Consider the following 20415-nt stretch of genomic DNA (forward strand, 5'->3'; position numbering starts at 1 on the left):
TTCTCATGTAAAATGTAAATAAAGCGATGGGAATCCATGCACCTGTGCATATTAGATGAGGATAGCCTGATGTGGGGACACAAACTCTGTGTTTGAATAAACCTTATACACCAGCCATTATTATTCAGCCTGGCTTAATGCCATATCCTGTCTAAAGGTCAGTTTTTATGGCTTGACTTATAGAGGTGGATCATAGGCTGTATGGATCATATTACTATGACATGTGGATCAGACTAATAGCCCACGATAAATACTGGAAAAACTGTACTAGAGAAACTAGAAATATGGTCATGTGTCTGTTTTGTGAAACAACCTCTTTTTGTCTGGATCAAGCCAAATCAATAGCACCACCTTAATCCTTTCAAAACAGGGGAGGGAGAGAGGGAGAGAGATTCTCCCTTCCCCAGCGGAAGCCCCATGGGTATCATGCTTTCAATGCATGAGCCTTCAGCTGATTCACTTTAACAAATGAGAACATTACATTCCCCCAAAATATCTCAAAAGTGAGCGTGTGTGCTATGGGTGGTGCGTGCCTACGTGCGTGGGTAGGTACTTGCGCGCGTGTGTGTGTGTTCACACCAGCGTCTGTGTGTTCCAAACACAAAAATATTACCATACTCCAATTAGGTAAAAACTAATTATGACAATTTGAGAAAACAAGAGACTAAGAGAGAGAGAGAAGTACTCTGACTGTGTGTGAACAGCTTTGAGGTAAAGCCTAAGGCCTATTATAAGAAAGCCTCCGTGCAGAACTCAGCAGCATCAACAGGCTTCCATTGTCAGCTGTGTCAGTGTCACATGATACCGTAACAAAACACACAAAGACCCATATTAACCACCATTCTCCCTCTAATGCCTTCTCTCCTCTCCCCTGTGATCCGACTACCTCAATGTATAATCTGAGCCTAAACTGATTGTTAACTGCGCCATCTGACCAAACAGACAAAGGGAAAGACACAGGGCTTTTCTGTACTTTTTCCTTAAAAGGAAAAAAAGCAGGCCATTGTCACACACTGATCTGAGACAAATAACCACCCTTTCAGACAGACTACAGAGACTGGTTACCACAGGAGGTTGGTGGCACCTTGAGGAGGACGGGCTCGTGGTAATGGAATTTGGAGCGGAATAGGTGGAATGGTATCAAATAGATGGTTTCCATGTGTTTCCATGCCATTCCATTTCCTCCTTTCCAGCCATTATCCCCTCAGCAGCCTCCTGTGCTGGTTACTTTGGGCCTAGTGTTTCTGGAGGCAAATGTGGTTGACCATGTGGTATGTCATTTTGTTTGTGTGCAAATTAGTCACATATTATTCAAATAAGCCAACCAAAGGCTAACCCAAACATTTCTCATAATGATTCACATGCTCACATTGTCCCACAGAGTTCCCCAAATATTTCCATACACTCAGGTGGGAATGATTCTGCCTACAAAATGACTGAAAATAATGAAAATAATATCAACACACACAATCTTCCGTTTGTCCTTGTGGATCCATCCCTTTGTCAACAGCACCCAGTGGGCCGCAGGACAGGGGTGTTCCTGCATTCTTTAGGTGCTTTGTGCTAATGTGAGACACTACCACTATGCTGCCTCAGTTCCACCAGCCTACATCAAGGACCTGGCTTCTGTCCAGACAGACATGAGAGAAATATAGAGAGAGTGGGCCATTGGGGCATGCCATGTGGGCACCTTCTGCTATTGATCATGAGCTTGCTGGAGGCATGAATGGCATGGTGTCTTATGAAAAGGCCATGATTGAGTGTGTGCTTTATCGCTGCCTACATCTGTACATTACGAATTGTAAGAATTGTACGAAATCCTCCTGTGCTTCAGGCAAGACTACGACATTGAGAAAAGAAATTGACACTTTGTAATGTGTCATATTAACACACCAAGGACCAATATTTTCACACTACCTATACCCAATTCGAAAACCAAACTAACATGTGTCTTACATGTGTCAGCCAAGGGCAGAAAGGACACCTGGTCAATTGCACAACTGAATTAATTCAACCGAAATGTGTCTTCCGCATTTAACCCAACCCCTCTGATTCAGAGAGGTGTAGGGGGGCTGCCTTAATCAAGGTCATCAGCGCCCGGGGAACAGTTGTTGTTGGGTGTTAACTGCCTTGCTTAAGCAAATTTTAGGCAGATTTTTTTCACCTTGCCGGCTCGGGGTTTGAAACCAGCGACCTTTCAGTTACTGTCCCAACGCTCTTAACCACTAGGTTACCTGCCGCCAGGCTACTCTGAATGATAGAGTGATGCCGAAGTTAGGAGGATTTTGGCAGGAGAGAGGGGCTCAAGATGAAGCCAATAAGCTGTATCTGACAGCCTGCATTTGTGAAATCGATAGACCTTCCTTTGTTCCATCTCCCATCAACACCTGGATGTGAATAAAGCTGCTTGTGCTCTCTCTGTTCTCACACTCCCTTCACTTATTTAATGCCCTTTCCCACTCTATTTATATTAAGCATCTCAATTCAACAAGTTGTACTTACAGTATAGTGTATATAACCAGCCACAATAAGGTTGAGGGTTGCAAACCAATCTCATGAGATGCTCCATTTCAAAAAAGCCATTAAACAAATCTATTTCTAAAGTTTCTAGCATGTTTTCTCAGTCATACCTTGGCAAATCTAGCACACTACAAGTTACACATTGCCTTGAATTCGCCACTTTCCCATTCCCCGTCCTCAACCAGTTGGAAGTTACTCCCAGCTGGCACCTGGAGCCACCGAACCAGCCATGAACTGACCATCACCTGCCACCTCCGGCTGTCACTCTGGGTGGCAACCCCCCTTCCCCTGCACAGTCCCCAGTCCTCACCACCTCTTATAAAGGAGAGGGAGTGAGAGGGATAGTGAGAGAGATGTAGAGGGAGTGAGAGTTAATGGGATTTACAGCTGTGACAGGGCATGTGAATGGGAAATGGGGGGGGGGGGGGGGGTGATGACTGAGGTTCAGGCTGAATCTCAGGAGGGCTGACATGAAAAACAGTATTCTAAGGAGTTGTCCACTTAGTCGTGCAGCTTCAAAGGTAATGAACTACCAGGGACTCACAGGCAATACCTGTGAGCCAATACACAAGGCAATACAAGAGCCACTACACTAGCCTGGTCCCAGATCTGTTTGTGCAGTCTTGCAGATTCCTATGGTCATTGTCATGCCAAATAACCATATGAGTTGGCTACACAGCATTAACAAATATTGGGCCAAGCTCACTCCACACATCTCAAATCTTTCCATTGCACCCAATGACTTAAAATGTGGAGATGGAATCTCATAGAGGATACTGTATGTGTTTAGCACTGCCCACAGGGACTGACCTAACCAGCCAGCAAGAGGGACCAGGAATCCATGTGAAGCCTGCATCCATCACACAGAAAGGCCTGAAGTAGCCGTTTTCTCATGAGTGTGTGTCAATTTCATATTTCACTGTGGTGGTATCTCAATACAGAATGTTAAAGGGCAGCTCTATAGCCCAGACAATGTCATAACATGATCTTGCAACACTGACCTTTCTATGACTTTACTGACCTGTACATACATAAGGGTGAGCCACTGCGCTGATCACGGTCAAGAATCAGAATATATTCAATGACTTATAAAGGGAAAAAACTGCAGTATTAGAGTTTACACAAAATAAGCCAATAAGCTAAAAAATAAACACATGCGAGAGTCTCTTCCCTCTAGGTAGGGGTGAGAAGTAGTAGCACTAGAAGCATCCGTCTTGCAGACCCTCTTTTTGCTGCTTTATGGAGAGAAACACAGATCATGTGCATTTCAGATGAGGGATCTTTCCTCAGTGGTGTATAGTACTTAGTAAGTATTTATATTTTTTACAAATTTTACTTCGCTACATTCCTAAAGAAAATAATGTACTTTTTACTCAATAGATTTTCCCTGACACCAAAAGTACTAGTTATATTTTATCAAGACAACATCCCTTGTCATCCCTACTGCCTCTGAGCTGTCGGGACTCACCAAACACAAATGCTTTATTTGTAAATTATGTCTGGGTTTTGGAGTGTGCCCCTGGCTATCCATAAATAAATAAAAACAAGAAGATTGGGCCATCTGGCTCACTTAATGTAAGGAATTTGAAACTTTTTTTTTTAGCAATTACCTTTACTTTTGATACTTAAGTATATTTAAAACCAAATACTTTTACTGAAGTAGTATTGGTTGACTTTACTTGAGCCATTTTCTGTTATGGCATCTTTATTTTTACTGGAGTACGACAATTTAATTTTTCCACCACTGGTATTATTTTGGTTGTGAAGCAGATGGCAGTCAAATAACTAAACTCAGCAAAAGAAGAAAACGTCCCTTTTTCAGGACTTTGTCTTTCAAAGATAATTTGTAAAAATCCAAATAACTACACAGATATTCATTATAAAGGGTTTAAACACTGTTTCCCATGCTTGTTCAATGAACCATAAACAATTAATGAACATGCACCTGTGGAACAGTCGTTAAGACACTAACATCTTACAGACGGTAGGCAATTAAGGTCACAGTTATGAAAACTTAGGACACTAAGATGCCTTTCTACTGACTCTGAAAAACACAGAAAGAAAGATGCCCAGGGTCCCTGCTCATCTGCATGAACATGCTTTAGGTATGCTGCAAGGAGGCATGAGGACTGCAGATGTGGCCAGGGCAATAAATTGCAATGTCCGTACTGTGAGACACAATGTCTGTACAACTGCCCGAGTTACACCAGGAACGCACAATTCCTAAGTCAGTGCTCAGACTGTCCGCAATAGGCTGAGAGAGGCTGGACTGAGGGCTTGTACGCCTGTTGTAATGCAGGTCCTCACCAGACATCACCGGCAACAACGTCGCCAATGGGCACAAACCCACCGTCGCTGGACTGGCAAAAAAAATGCTCTTCACTGACGATTTGCGGTTTTGTTTCACCAGGGGTTTCACTGTGTGCTACAGCGTTGATATTTACATCCTCCTCCCTCATGTGGTACCCTTCCTGCAGGCTCATCCTGACATGACCCTCCAGCATGACAGTGCCACCAGCCATACTGCTCGTTCTGTGCGTGATTTCCTGCAAGACAGGAATGTCAGTGTTCTGCCATGGCCAGAGAAGAGCCTGGATCTCAATCTCATTGAGCATCTGGGACCTGTTGGATCGGAGGGTGAGGGCTAGGGCCATTCCCCCCCAGAAATGTCTGTGAACTTGCAGGTGCCTTGGCGGAAGAGTGGGGTAACATCTCACAGCAATAACTGGCAAATCTGGTGCAGTCAGAGGAGGAGATGCACTGCAGTACTTAATGCAGCTGGTGGCCACACCCGATACTGACTGTTACTTTGATTTTGACCCCCACTTTGTTCAGGGACACATTATTCCATTTCTGTTCTCAGTTGTTGAATCTTATGTTCATTAAATATTTACACATGTTAAGTTTGCTGAAAATAAACGCAGTTGACAGTGTGAGGACGTTTCTTTTTTTGCTGAGTTTGTTTATTTTCTTGTCAATAATTGTAGTATAATAAGCCGCACACTTTCAATATGTATGCATATATTCCCATAATTGTATTGAGTTCTCCACGATCTACAACTAACCCTATTTTAATGAGTTGTCTTTGAAAAGTACTACTGGACATCAGAGTGACTTGTCTGATTATTCATTTAATCCCTAAAACATTCCTTTTCTAAGGCATCATACTACATAGAGAGACTACCTTTGTCATACCCAACTGCATTCATGTTAGCAAAGGGCTAACCTGGTCGTAGATGACATACGTTTTCAGTGCTCGTGTGGCTATCTCAGGATATTCAGCCTTGATTTTAATGGAGAAGATTGGCAGAGATGAAGTTCTTAAACATACTTTTAAGGCCACCGTCATTTGCAACCTCAAGGAGTTGATCTTCTTCCTGCACGGACATTTCAACTGAGACATTCACAAATGGGTCGCGGATCCATTCCTTCCCACTTTATGGGTCTTTGGCGGTTGGGAAGTAACACTCTAAGCTAGGTGATCACGCACCAGCTGGGAGAAAGACGGCCCAGTCTCAGTCTCTCCCAAAATCCCTGCTAATGCTTGGAACATGTCAAAAATGCCCTTGTCCACAGTTCCAGTTTGGATTTCAATGCAGCCACTTTATCTGCCAACTTAAAGACAGTTGTCATTCTCCCCTGAAGTGACAGATTGAGTCCGTTGAGCTGGTTCAATACGTCGCACAGGAAAGCGAGTTTTGCAAGCCATTCCTCCTCATTGAAATGTGCTGCCAGTGGTGACTTTTTCTGAAAGAAATATCTTTTCACGCACAGGGGGCTTGGAGCGTGCGAGTCACTTGTCGCAATGAAGCCATATTTTAGGTAGGACTCATCATATTTTCTATTGAAAAAGTTTGTTTTTTTTTGCAGTCTTGGGCTCTGCTGTCTCTGCATTATCGACATCGTTGTTGGGCCTTATCTCCCTTACCCATTCCCAAAGAAGCGATGTTTGTTTGTTTTTATTCATGTCAGCTAATGTAGCTAGCTAGTACAAAGTTGGTCGGGCAACCCAGTTTGAAAAACCCAGTTTGAAAAAGCTAGCCTTTGCTTTCCTAACTGCCCGTGTATATTGGTTCCTAACTTCCCTAAAAAGTTGCATATCGTGGGGGCTATTCGATGCTAATGCAGAACGCCACAGGATGTTTTTGTGCTGGTCAAGGGCAGTCAGGTCTGGAGTGAACCAAGGGCTATTTCTGTTCCTGGTTCTACTTTTTTTTTAATGGAGCATGCTTATTTAAGATTGTGAGGAAAGCACTTTTAAAGAATAACCAGGCATCCTCTACTGACGGAATGAGGTCAATATCCTTCCAGGATACCCGGGCCAGGTCGATTAGAAAGGCCTGCTCGCTGATGTGTTTTAGAGAGCGTTTGACAGTGATGAGGGGTGGTCGTTTGACCCCCGACCCATTACGGATGCAGGCACTGACGCAGTGATCGCTGAGATCCTGGTTGAAGACAGCAGAGCAATTTGGAGGGCAGGTTGGTTAGGATGATATCTATGAATGTGCCCGTGTTTACAGATGTGGGGTTGTACCTGGTAGGTTCGTTGATAATTTGTGTGAGATTGAGGGTATCAAGCTTAGATTGTAGGATGGCCGTGGTGTTAAGCATGTCCCCGTTTAGGTCACCTAACAGCACGAGCTCTGAAGATAGACGGGGGGGCAGTCACGTCACATATGGTGTCCAGGGCACAGCTGGGGTAAGAAGGTGGTCTATAGCAAGCGGCAACAGTGAGAGACTTGTTTCTGGAAAGGTGGATTTGTTTAAAAGTAGAAGCTCAAATTGTTTGGGCACAGACCTGGATGGTAAGACAGAACTCTGCAGGCTAACTCTGCCCCCTTTGGCAGTTCTATCTTGTCGGAAAATGTTATAGTTATGGATGGAAAGTTCAGGGTTTTCCGTGGTCTTCCTAAGCCAGGATTCAAACACAGATAGGACATCTTCGTTGGCATAGTGTGCTAAAGCAGTGAATAAAATAAAACTTAGGGAGGAGGCTTCTAATGTTAACATGCATGAAACGAAGGCTTTTATGGTTACAGAAGTCAACAAATGAGAGTGCCTGGGGAATGGGAGTGGAGCTAGGCACTGCAGGGCCTGGATTAACCTCTACATAACCAGAGGAACAGAAGAGTAGGATAGGGGTACGCTAAAGACTAAGAACTGGTCGTCTAGTATGTTCGGAACAGAGAGTAAAAGGAGCAGGTTTCTGGGCACGGTAGAATAGATTCAAGGCATAAGACAAAGGTATGGTAGGATGTGAATACAGTGGCGGTAAACCTATGCATTGAGTGACGATGAGAGAGATAATGTCTTGAGAAACATCATTTAAACCAGGTGAGGTAACCGCATGTGTGGGAGGTGGAACTAAAGTGTTAGCTAAGGAATATTGAGCAGGGCTAGAGGCTCTACAGTGAAATAAGGCACTAACCAAAACAGCAATGGACAAGGCATATTGACATTAGGGAGAGGAATGCGTAGCCGAGTGATCATAGGGGTCCAGTGAGTAGCTAGGAGGGCTGGAGACACGGCCATTCAGACAGCTAGCGGGCCGAGGCTAGCAAGCTAGCAGAAGGGCCTTAGAGGGAAGAAATCTGTTGTAGCCCCCTCGTGCGGTTAATACGGCAGACCAGTGTAGTAAAAGGGTCCAGGCCAATTGGCAAAATAGGTATATTGATGGGCCTCTTCAGTTAACAGTCCGATATGCTCTAGATAACTAGCGGGCCACGGCTAACAAGCTAGCAGATGGGCATTCAGGGGACATCGCGATGGAGGAGCCTGTTGAAAAAAAAAACCTTGGGCAGATTACGTCGGTAGTCCAGTCGTGATGGATTGGTGGGGCTCCATATCGGCAGTAAAAGGGGTCCAGGCCAATTGGCAAAATAGGTATTGTAGCCAGAGGAGTGGCTGATGGACCTCTTCAGCTAGCCGGGAGATGGGCCTAGCATAGGCTAGCTCCAGGTTAACTGGTGCTTGCTTCATGACAGAGACATTAGCCAGGAGTGGCCACTTGGATAGCAGATAGCTAGCTGCGATGATCCAGGTGTAAAGGTTCAGAGCTTGCGGTAGGAATCCGGAGATATGGAGAAAAATAAGTCCGATATGCCCTGGTTTGAATTGCGCTGTGCAGACTGGCAAGAGCTGTCCGGGCTAAATGTTAACTGATGACCGCTAGCAGTGGCTAGCTGACTACTAGCTAGTAGCTAGTTAGCTGGCTAGCTACTGTTGGGGGTTCCGGTTCTAAAGTAAAGAAAATAGTAGATCCATACCACATTGGGTGAGGCGGATTGCAGGAGAGTATGTTGAAGTTGAGGTTAAGAAAAATATATGCAAAGAAAAAATATAAAAAGATATATACACGGGACAAGACGAAGACAAAGGTTTTATACACGTCAGCAACGGCTGTGGCTGAAATAGCTGAGTCCACTTATTTGAATGGATGTCCACATACTTTTGTATATATAGTGTAGGTGTTCCTCCAGGTGGGAGAGGGAAGTGTAATAGAGATTGCGTCATCTGTGGAAGGTTGTATGCAAATTGGAATGGGTCCAGGGTGGTTGGGATGATGGTGTGTATGTGAGCCATTACCAGCCTTTCATGGCTACAGATTTGACTGTTATGAGGTGAGTCATTTAGAGAGTTATCTTGGCGTTCTTGGGCACATTGCCTATGGTGGTCTGATTGAAACATGTAGGTATTACAGACTGGGTCGGGGAAAGGTTGAAAATGACAGTGTAGACACTTGCCAACTGGTCAGCCAGCACATGTTCTCAAATCAAAGCATGATTTTCCCTCAGCAGTCTGCATATTTCAATTAGATATGAGGCTTTAAAACGGAACTCAACACAAAACATCGGTAAAGCTGCATCCACATTTACACGTTGGAATGCAATTTCGGGAATTGAATGTCCAGAAATGTTCATCCAGAAATAGAGTAGCAAAAAATACGAATAGGTTATCATGACAGGGTAGCAGACGCACTGTTTGAATAGCCTACTTAAATATTGGAAATATTGGCTATAAACGATTAGGCGAATATACTAATAACATACCCTAGACTACCATATTTAAAGGGACGGGTAAAGTTATAACAAAAAGCGGGAATGTGAGGTGGACTCTGATCTGTTAAGCAGAGGGTCAAGTCTTTCAAAACAGTGAGCCCCAAAACAAGCACTATCCTCCGATTCGAAGCAATCTAAAACACATTTTCATAAAAGCCCCTTATCTCGCACCTTGACAATTCAGTAAACCCTCTTCATTATACAATATATCGAGCGTTCCATTGAATAGCCTTCAGTCGCCTATGAATAAAGTTAACTGCGGAAAACATACTGCGACATCTTTCACACCCCTTTTCAGGATCAATATATCGATGCAAAACTCTCCACGATGGATGCATCGCTTCCCAAGTGCGCAGTGACTCGAAAACAGGAAGAAAGGGCTCTTTACCTGTTGGTCCCTCTATGCCTTCGGCGTAGATTTGAACAGCCAGGATCAGTAGAAATGCACAGTTGTTCATTGTGCTGTTTTAGTCCAGTTTGGAATAGATGCAGAAATAATTTCAGTGACTCCGCGAGGACCGATGTGCAAACTGTTTTCTCCAACCTATCGATTCCCTAATTCTTTCTGAAACGTAGTTGCGAGACAGCAGCAGTAGTGCAAGACGTGCTAACTGACGTCAGGATAAACAGTACAGCACATTTTCACTCTTCCGCCAAGCACACGTTCTGTCTCGATATGTGTGTGATTTAAAATATGCGACGGACGCCTCCAAGTGGCACCATCTTGCAACTATTCTGGCGTCTAAAGGTTTTTCTGAGGTAAGACAACTCGCTACATGTCTCTCACTCTCCGTGTGTGTGCCTCACCAAGCATTCACATACATCCACCTAGTCTCTTGCAACAGCCTAGTCTCCATCAAAACTGATTGGTTCTGGGTGCTGAGGTTATCCACCTGACGATCTCCCAAAATATGTCACACCAGATCCACCCTGACCAGTGGCTCAAAGTAGCCTCAACAATGGATTCACTGGTGGCTTTATGATCAAAGGTGAGATGAGCATATCTGCAACAATGGACACAGCCTGTCAGTCTATCTGCAGAATGGGAAACAGATTGATTATCCTAACAGCTTCACAGGTTGAGTGGATAAGGCAAATCTCTTTAGCACACGACAAAAGACCAGGTACCTTTTGAGCCATGAATAGGAGTACTTGTGCGGAGCCGAACACTTTGGCTGGCTGCTATGTCATAACTGAGGGAGTAGAAAGGACATAGATATCCAAATGTTAATCCATCTATCAATGTAAATGTATAGCTCAGTCTCTATGACATTGTACTGTGTAGGCTATGGGTATGTGTGACTTGTTCAGAGGTGAATATCTCTACTTCATAAAGGATGCACACAGATAAAAAATACACCTTATGGAACAGCGGGGACTGTGAAGAGACACAGGCACAGATAGACGCACAGACACACACGTACACATGGATGTTTGTTGTTGTAGTTACATGGAATTAGAGGGCACACAATGTGTTGTGTAACGTTTTTATTTGAATATAACTGCCTTTATTTTGCTGGACCCCAGGAAGAGACGAGAAAATACAAATTAGAGACTTTAACAGATCAACTAATGGGGATCCATAATAAATACAAAAATACAAATACATTAGTTTATGGGATAATCTCAATTGCATACTCCTCAAGTCCTCTCTCCTTGCCTCCTTCTCAAAATCCATTGGAGGAGAAGGTCAGAGGGGAGGGACTTTCTCTTCTAATATGTTTTGAGAGAGGACGCGAGAAGTATGCAATTGAGATTCTTCCAATGTGTTGTTCTGAAGAAGAAGATTCCTGCATGTTACTGACCTGTTAAAGTCTCTAATTGAAGTATTTTCTCTTGTCTGGTCTGTTTTCTGATTGAAAATCATTGTTACATGTTCCATCAGGCATTTTAGTACTTAGCTAATCCTGCTATACAGGTTAAGGACACTTAAATTAGGACGCTTGGTCTGTCACTCTTACTGGTCATTCACCTGACATCCATTTTCAAACATGTCATTGATTCAACACAAAGCCATGGACACTGATAATTTTGTGAGTTTAATGTACCATTAAGTCAGCCATGATGGCATGTTTAGATTAGTTCAATTGCCAGCCGACTTGTTTGCTGCCATGCGATTGCATACAGCAACATGCATTAAGACATTGCAATGTGATTTACTTATTCCATTATTTATTTCATGAATTGCCAGATACTGTCACATATAAATGGTGTCCTCACATTTATGGGCACACCAATGGGCACACCACATAATTTCAAAGTGGTAATATTTGGTAGAGAAGTTGATCAATGAGACTTCAACCTTTATTCACAAAAGACAGTAAAAAGTTATTTAATTTCAGTACTATCGAGTTTATAAACTGTACTCGACTAATAATCAACTACATTTAAATATTGGAATGAGGTTGAGAACACATTGTGAACTGATTTGACCAAAACGCATCATGAATTCAACAGGGATTATTGCCAATCCATGAAGTATGTTGATTATATGTTTAGAAGTAGTTGCCATTTTGTGATGTAAGCTTTTTTACATTAAATAAGGATAAGAGCAAAGAATAGGAAAACAAACTGAATCAACCAGGACCTGCACACTCTTGAAAAGTACCCTGATACAGTATGTACACTGAACAAAAATATAAACACAACATGCAACATTTTTTTTTTTTACTGAGTTACAGTTCATATAAGGATATCTGTCAATTGAAATAAATGCATTAGGCCCTTATCTATGGATATCACATGACTGGGAATACAGATATGCAACTATTGGTCGAAGATACCTTAAAAAATAAGTAGTGATCGGGATCAGAAAACCAGTCAGTGTCTGGTGTGACCATCATTTGCCTCATGCAGCGCAACACATCTGGCATCCCTTTGCCTTGATGACAGTTTTTCACACTCTTGGCATTCTCTCAACCAGCTTCAACTGGAATTCTTTCCCAATAGTCTTGAAAGAGTTCCCATATATGCTGAGCACTTGTTGGCTGCTTTTCCTTCACTCTGTGGTACAACTTATCCCAAACCATCTCAATTGGGTTGAGGTCGGGTGATTGTGGAGGCCAGGTCAACTGATGCAGTACTCCATCACTCTCCTTCTGGGACAAATAGCCCTTACACAGCCTGGAGGTGTGTTGGGTCATTGTCCTGTTGAAAAACAAATGATAGTCCTAAGCGCAAACCAGATGGGATGGCGTATCCCTGCAGAATGCTTTGGTAGCCATGCTGGTGCCTTAAATTCCTTGAATTCTAAATAAATCACAGATAGTGTCACCAGCAAAGCACCCTCCTCCTCCGTGCTTCACTGGACAAAAAAATCTCAAATTTGGACTCATCAGACCAAGGACAGATTTCCACCGGTCTAATGTCTATTGCTCATGTTTCTTGGCCCAAGCAAGTCTCTTCTTATTGGTGTCCTTTAGTAGTGGTTTCTTTGCAGCAATTCGACCAAGAAGGCCTGATTCCTGCAGTCCCCTCTGAACAGTTGATGTTGAGATGTGTATGTTACTTGAACTCTGAAGCATTTATTTGGGCAGCAATTTCTGAGGCTGGTAACTAATGAACTTATCCTCTGCAGCAGAGGTAACTCTGGGCGGTCTTCGTGAGAGCCAGTTTTTATCATAGAGCTTGATGGCTTGATGGTTTTGGACTGTCTTAAAGTGATGATGGACTGCCATTCCTCTTTGCTTAATTGAGCTGTTCCTGCCATAATGTTTTACCTTTAAGTCAGTTAAGAACAAATTCTTATTTTCAATGACAGCTTAGGAACAGTGGGTTAAACTGCCTGTTCAGGGGCAGAATGACAGATTTGTATCTTGTCAGCTCAGGGATTTGAACTTGCAACCTTTCGGTTACTAGTCCAACACTCTAACCACTGGGCTACCCTGCCGCCCCAATATGGACTTGGTCTCTTACCGAATAGGGTTATCTTCTGTATACAACCGCTACCTTGTCACTACACAACTGATTGGCTCAAACGCATTAAGAAGGAAAGAAATTCCGCAAATTAACTTTTAACAAGTCACACCTGTTAATTGAAATACATTCCAGGTGACTACCTCGAAGGATTTCGCTACACCCGCAATAACATCTGCTAAACGTGTATGTAACCCCAAAAAATCATTTGATTTTGAGAGAATGCCAGGAGTGTGCAAAGCTGTCATCAAGGCAAATGGTGGCTTTTGTCTGGTACTGTAAATAAAATATTAAATCAATGTCACAGAACTCACTTTGGGCACACACACCATCCCACAAGTCCAGAGATTGGCAGACAGAGCTATGTTGCTCTCTGTCACTGCTTGAAGGAGATTGCAAGTATTGTGTGACCTGTATAGTCAACGGCTCGCCAGGTAGCTTTGGCTGGTGATGATCTGGAGGCGATGCTGCTGGAACCCTGTAGGCCACCCGAGCCGAGGAGAAGGTTCCCTCAGACTCCACAGCAGTAGAGGGAGGATGGGGAAGGACATCTAGTGTGGGCTCAGTCTCCATAGCAGGCAACTCCTGAGGAACGAGGACATGACGTCTCAGTCGCAGCCGTGCCCGACAATGGTGCCGGGGCTGGAGAGGCAACTTCTTGCTGCTGTCCTCCATATGACTGTCCCATGTTCTCCACTGCAACCTGTTGAAGAGGGCTCCCCTGACAGGAGGAAGCCCGGATCTGGTCTTCTGTTGCATAATGCGAAGACTGTATATTCTGCTCAATAGGGGCAAATCAGGCTTCCTGTTCTCCATATGGCGTATGCCGCAATGTCCATGGCGCTGCAACTCCCTGTTACTCCAACGTAGACAAATAATCCACACACTGGTTTGTTGGGATGCAGCATCACCTGATACTGAGTAGTATCCCACAGGTGGAGGAGTCCCCGCTGTGTATTTTCATCAGTTTTTTAAATCCGATGTGGAATAAAGTTCCATGTAGTCATTGCTCTATGTAGTACTGTCACGTCTACTCCCCTCCGGCATTCAACGTTGCAGGTATACTAACCACCGGTCTTGGCATCCATCATTGCGCACACAGTGATTATTGTCAGTCATTATTGTTTCTGTGTCTATGTGAAGATGTCACTACTATGTTGTCTCGGTCTATGTTTGTTGGTTTGTTAAAGGTACCACCTGCTTCTCAACTCTCAGCGTCTTCGTTACAGAATACTGACTCAAACAATGGACGCAGCAGGAAAACAGAATATCTCCATGACGGTCGACGAGCAGGGATACCTTCATTGTCAAAACCACGACCAGCTGGCACAACTGGAGACGCCTATGGAAGAGGTTCTTCACAGTGTGCAACATCTCGAACATACCCGGGAGGCGTTGCCGTCAACTAGCGGAGGATACTCTACAACCAGTCGACCCAGCACTACAGTCCATTTAGGAACCCGTTCAGGCCAGCGATGCCTGTTTGTCTCTCCAGGATAAATATGATGGGCACCCCATCTAAATGCCATGGCTTCCTACTTCGGTGCTCCCTCTACTTTGCACACCAGATGGGCACCCCGCCACCCGAGAGGTCCAAGGTTGCCACGGTTATTTCTCTGCTGACTGGGCAGGCGTTGGAACGGGCCACGGCCGTCTGGGAGAGGAGGAGCTAGATTCATATGAGGGGTTCATGGCTCTGTTGAAATGTATCTTCGATCATCCACCGGAGGGCAGAGAGGGGGTGAGAGCCTACTCCAATTATGGCAAAGAGACCAGACGGCTGCCGAGGACACGCTCACCTTCCGGACAGTAGCAGCATCCAGCGGATGGAATGAGCCGGCGCTTCTTGCGCTATTCAGCAGATGTCTGAGCGAGGTTGTCAAGATGGAACTGGCCTGTCGAGACGACAACCTCTCCTTAGACGCATTCATTGCGATGGCCTCCGTCTGGATAACCTACTTCGGGAGCATCAGTATTCTCATTGCTTCTCTCCCTGCCTCAGTGAACACCCTGGATCAGAGCCTGAACCCATGAAGGTAGGGGTCACACGCCTCCAAGCGGTGGCGCGACGCAGACGGAGACAGCTGGGACTCTTTATTGTAGTCAAGGAGGGCTCCAGCGGTGTCCGATACTTTCCAACCCTGGATCCACGAGAGTAGAGGTCACGTGATCTTCCACCTCCTGGGGAAGGAGTGAGTATTCCCTTTTCATCACTTTTTGCTGAACTCTTTTTGTTGTCCACCACAATAGTTGACTGTCCCTCATGTACTGTGTCTACAGCGTTAGTGGATTCCCGTGCCGCGAGGAACTTTATTGACCAGACCCTTGCCTCTAGGCCACTAGGATCCAGAACCATCAGACACATCACCCAACCACTCACCCTCTCCGTGGAGTCCATTTATCAGGAGAACATCCCCTTCTTCATCACCAGTGTACTAGTTCACAAGATCATCTTCCGCCTTCCTTGGCCATAACCCCACCATCTCATGGTCGAGGATGAGAATTACAGACTGGTCATCCAAATGCCGGAGGACCTGCTTCCCCATCCCCTGTGGTTCCACGTTGTTTGAGAGTCCTGTGGTTGCCCTTCAGCCCAACATCCCGGAGGTATTTTCCAAGACCCGTGCCATCCTTCTTCCTCCTCATCGCCCCTGGGACTGTGCCATCGACCTGCTTGCAGGTTCTGTGCCCCCGTGCAGACACATCTCCCCTCTATCGGTGGCTGAAACCCAAGCCATGGAGGAGTATATCCAAGAGGCACTCCAACAACGTTTCATTCGCACATTCACTTCTACTGCGTTGGCTGGTTTCTTCTTTGTGGCCAAGAAAATTGGAGGGTTACGTCCATGTATTGATTACAGAAGACTCAATGAAATCACCACTAAGCACCGTTACCCTCTCCCGTTGTGCCGGCAGCCATCGAACAGCTTCGCAGGCCTGGTTCTTTACCAAACTGGACCTGCGGAGTGCATACAATCTCATCCACATCTGTGAGGGGGATGAATGGAAGATGGCTTTTAGCACGATGTCTGGTCACTACGAGTACTTAGTGATGCCATTTTGGCTTAGCCAATTCTCGGTCAGTGTTCCAGGCATTTGTCAACGAGGTGTTCAGGGACATGCTCGGACACCAGGTAATCATGTACATCGATGACATCCTGGTCTACTCGGCTACCCTGGAAGATCACATCGCTCACGTTCGAGCAGTCCTGGAACACCTCCTGGGTACCCACCAGTTCGTCAAGGCTGTGAGGTACCAGTTTCATCAGAAGTCTCGATCTCCTCCGTAGGCTACCAAATCAGCCTGCAGGGAGTGAGGATGGATGACAAGAAGGTAGATGCGGTCTGGTCATAGCCAGCCCCAACCACCATAAATGGGTTACAATGGTTTTTGGGGTTAGCCAACTTCTACCGCCGTTTCATTAGGAACTTCAGCTCCGTCTCCGCTCCTATCTCTCCTCCCCGTAGGAGGCCTTCCGTCTACTCAATGGACGTTTCACCTCCACCCTATTGCTCAAACACCCTGATCCCATGATATCCTTTGTGGTGGAGGTGGATACTTCAGAGGTGAGCGTGGGGACAGTTCTGTCTCAACAAGGTAATCCACATAAATTGTATCCGCTACTCTAAGAAACTGTCACCTGCAGAGAGGAATTACGACATTGGTGATCGAGAGCTCCAGGCAGTGAAGTTGGCATTAGAGGAGTTGTGACACTGGCTGGAGGGCGTCAAGGACCCAGTCGCCATCCTCACTGACCATCGGAACCTGGGGTACATACGAGGAGGCTGAATCTGTGCCAAGCAAGGTGGGCCCTTTTCTTCACAAAATTTGACTTCAAGCTAGCCTACCGCCCAGGTTAAAAAAACACCAAGGCCGCTGCCCTGTCCTGTCTCTACGATTCTGAAGAGGGTCCTGTCCAGACTGCACCTATAACCCCATACTCTCAAGTCATTACCCCTGTTGTCTGGGACGTAGATGTGGACATCCGCCAGGTTCTGGAGAGGGAGCCCGCACCCACTAACTGTCCTCCTGAGCGCATCTACGTTCCCACGGGGACAAGGGATTGGCTGCTGACCTGGGCACATACAGCTGTCGTCTCTGGACATCCAGGTATTTCTCACACTACCCAATCCATCTCTGAGAAGTACTGGTGGCCCACCTTGGCGCAGGATGCCACTCGCTATGTCAACTCCTGTGCCCAAACCAAATCCCTCCCATAATGCTCCAGCAAGGAAACTCCTTCCCGTGCCTCAGCGTCCCATCTATCCATTGACTTTGTTACGGATCTCCCCTCTGACAGTTTCACCACCATTTTGGTGGTTGTGTATAGAGTTTACATATCCTGTCGTTTTTATCCTTCTCGCTGGTCTCCCTACTGGTCTCCAGATCACTGAGTCACTATTCCAGCAGGTCTCCCGGCATTATGGCCTTCCGGATGATATCGTCTCCGACCGTGGCCCCCAATTCACATCACAGGTATGGAGAGTCTTTATGGAGACGCTCGGGGTCATGGTCAGCCTCACTTCCGGGTATAAGCCTAAGTCAAACAGGCAGATGGAGAGCATGAACCAGGAGCTGGGGAGGTTCCTGAGGAGTCATTCTGAAACTAACTGCACCTCTTCAAATTAAATCAAATTTATTTGTCACATACACATGGTTACCAGATGTTAATGCGAGTGTAGCGAAATGCTTGTGCTTCTAGTTCTGACAATGCAGTAATAACCAACGAGTAATCTAACTAACAATTCCAAAACTACTACCTTATACACACAAGTGTAAAGGGATAAAGAATATGTACATAAAGATATATGAATGAGTGATGGTACAGAGCGGCATAGGCAAGATGCAGTAGATGGTATCGAGTACAGTATATACATTTGAGATGAGTATGTAAACAAAGTGGCATAGTTTAATGTGGCTAGTGATACATGTATTACATAAAGATGCAGTAGATGATATAGAGTACAGTATATACGTATACATATGAGATGAATAATGTAGGGTATGTAAACATTATATTAAGTAGCATTGTTTAAAGTGGCAAGTGATAGATTTTACATCAATTCCCATCAATGCCCATTATTAAAGTGGCTGGAGTTGAGTCAGTGTGTTGGCAGCAGCCACTCAATGTTAGTGGTGGCTGTTTAACAGTCTGATGGTTGAGATAGAAGCTGTTTTTCAGTCTCTCGGTCCCAGCTTTGATGCACCTGTACTGACCTCGCCTTCTGGATGATAGCAGGGTGAACAGGCAATGGCTCAGGTGGTTGTTGTCCTTGATGATCTTTATGGCCTTCCTGTGACATCGGGTGGTGTAGGTGTCCTGGAGGGCAGGTAGTTTACCCCCGGTGATGCGTTGTGCAGACCTCACTACCCTCTGGAGAGCCTTACGGTTGTGGGCGGAGCAGTTGCCGTACCAGGCGGTGATACAGCTCGACAGGATGCTCTCGATTGTGCATCTGTAGAAGTTTGTGAGTGCTTTTGATAACAACACCTTTGTTAAGTGTTGCAGTCATTTCAGTTGGTGTTGTAGCAGACGTGTTGAGTCATCCGCATACATAGACACACTGACTTTACTAAAAGCCAGAGGCATGTAATTTTTAAAACATGTAAAAAGTAAGGGGCCTATGCAGCTGACCTGGGGAATTCCTGATTCTACCTGGATTATGTTGGAGAGGCTGCCATTAAAGAACACCCTCTGTGTTTTGTTAGACAGGTAAATATTTATCCACAATCTAGCAGAGGTTGTAAAGCCATAACACATACTGTACATTACTGTTAAGTTCAGAGTCACTTAGAAATGTCCTTGTTTTTGGAAAAAAAAGCACATTTTTGTTAATGTTGGAAATGGCTATTGTAGCTGGAAACGGCTGGGTTTTTAATGGAATATCTACATAGGCATACAGAGACCCATTATCAGCAACCATCACTCCTGTGTTCCAATGGCATGTTGTGTTAGCTAATCCAAGTTGATCATTTTGTAAATAACATCTGGTGCATGAAATGTAATATTAAGGAAGTCTCAAGGTTTTGCTCGCCTGCGGTAAAGTATTTTATGATAAGCTATATTCCCTTTGGTTGAGAGCTTCAAGTTCCTTGGCGTCCACATCACCAACAAACTGACATGGTCCAAGCACACCAAGACAGTTGTGGAGAGGGAACAACAAAACCTATTCCCCTTCAGGAGACTCAGATCCTCAAAAGGTTTTACAGCTGCACCATCGAGATTATCCTGACGGGTTGCATCACTGCCTGGTATGGCAGCTGCTCGGCCTCCGACCGCAAGGCACTACAGTGGATAGTGCGTACAGCCCAGTACATCACCGGGGCCAAACTTCCTGCCAGGCAGTGTCAGAGAAAGGCCCTAAAAATTGTCAAAGACTTTAGCCACACTAGGCATAGACTGATTTCTCTGCCACCGCATGGCAAGCGGTACCGGAGTGCCAAGTTTAGGTCCAAGAGGCTCCTAAACAGCTTCTACCCCCAAGCCATAAGACTCCTGAACATCTAATCAAATGGCTACCCAGATTATTTGCATTGCCTGCCCCCCCCCCCCCCGGAACATTGCTGCTACTCTGTTATTATCTATGCATAGTCACTTTAATAACTCTACCTACATGTACATATTACCTCAATTACCTCGACACTGGTGGCCCCGCACATTGTCTCTGTATCGGTATGTGACAAATGAGATTTGATTTGAACATAGTTTGGACGTCATTAAACACTGTGGCCCCAGAACGCCCAATTGGATCAAACCACCATTTGCAGGATGTTTCATCATTCATTTTGTTGTCCCGCCTGAACATTAGAGACGCTGGATTGGATTAAACAGGGTAAACAGACGCACACCCCTGCTGACAGCGACATCTCTGGGCCTGCAAGGGGAGCTTCCATCCCAGTCTCTAATGTAGTTAGCCGGGG

At 45.1% G+C, this 20415-nt stretch overlaps 1 protein-coding gene across 4 annotated transcripts in view; it reads right to left on the reverse strand.

Annotated features, from left to right (window-relative positions):
* Nucleotides 1-10260, reverse strand: part of LOC110490335 (receptor-type tyrosine-protein phosphatase U) — a 322183-nt gene extending 311923 nt beyond the window's left edge. For 2 of the 4 annotated variants that reach the window (XM_021563683.3, XM_021563669.3), the window contains exon 1: nt 9967-10260. In XM_021563683.3, the coding sequence (XP_021419358.3) occupies nt 9967-10036 (70 nt within the window). In that variant the 5' untranslated portion in view covers nt 10037-10260. The remainder of the gene's footprint in view (nt 1-9966) is intronic. The other 2 variants (XM_090200408.1, XM_021563676.3) reach the window with 1 other exon arrangement.
* Between the last annotated feature and the right edge of the window lie 10155 nt (nt 10261-20415).

This window comes from Oncorhynchus mykiss, chromosome 2 (genome assembly GCF_057628025.1).
Source record: "Oncorhynchus mykiss isolate SJ-2025 chromosome 2, ASM5762802v1, whole genome shotgun sequence".
Lineage (NCBI taxonomy): Eukaryota > Metazoa > Chordata > Actinopteri > Salmoniformes > Salmonidae > Oncorhynchus > Oncorhynchus mykiss.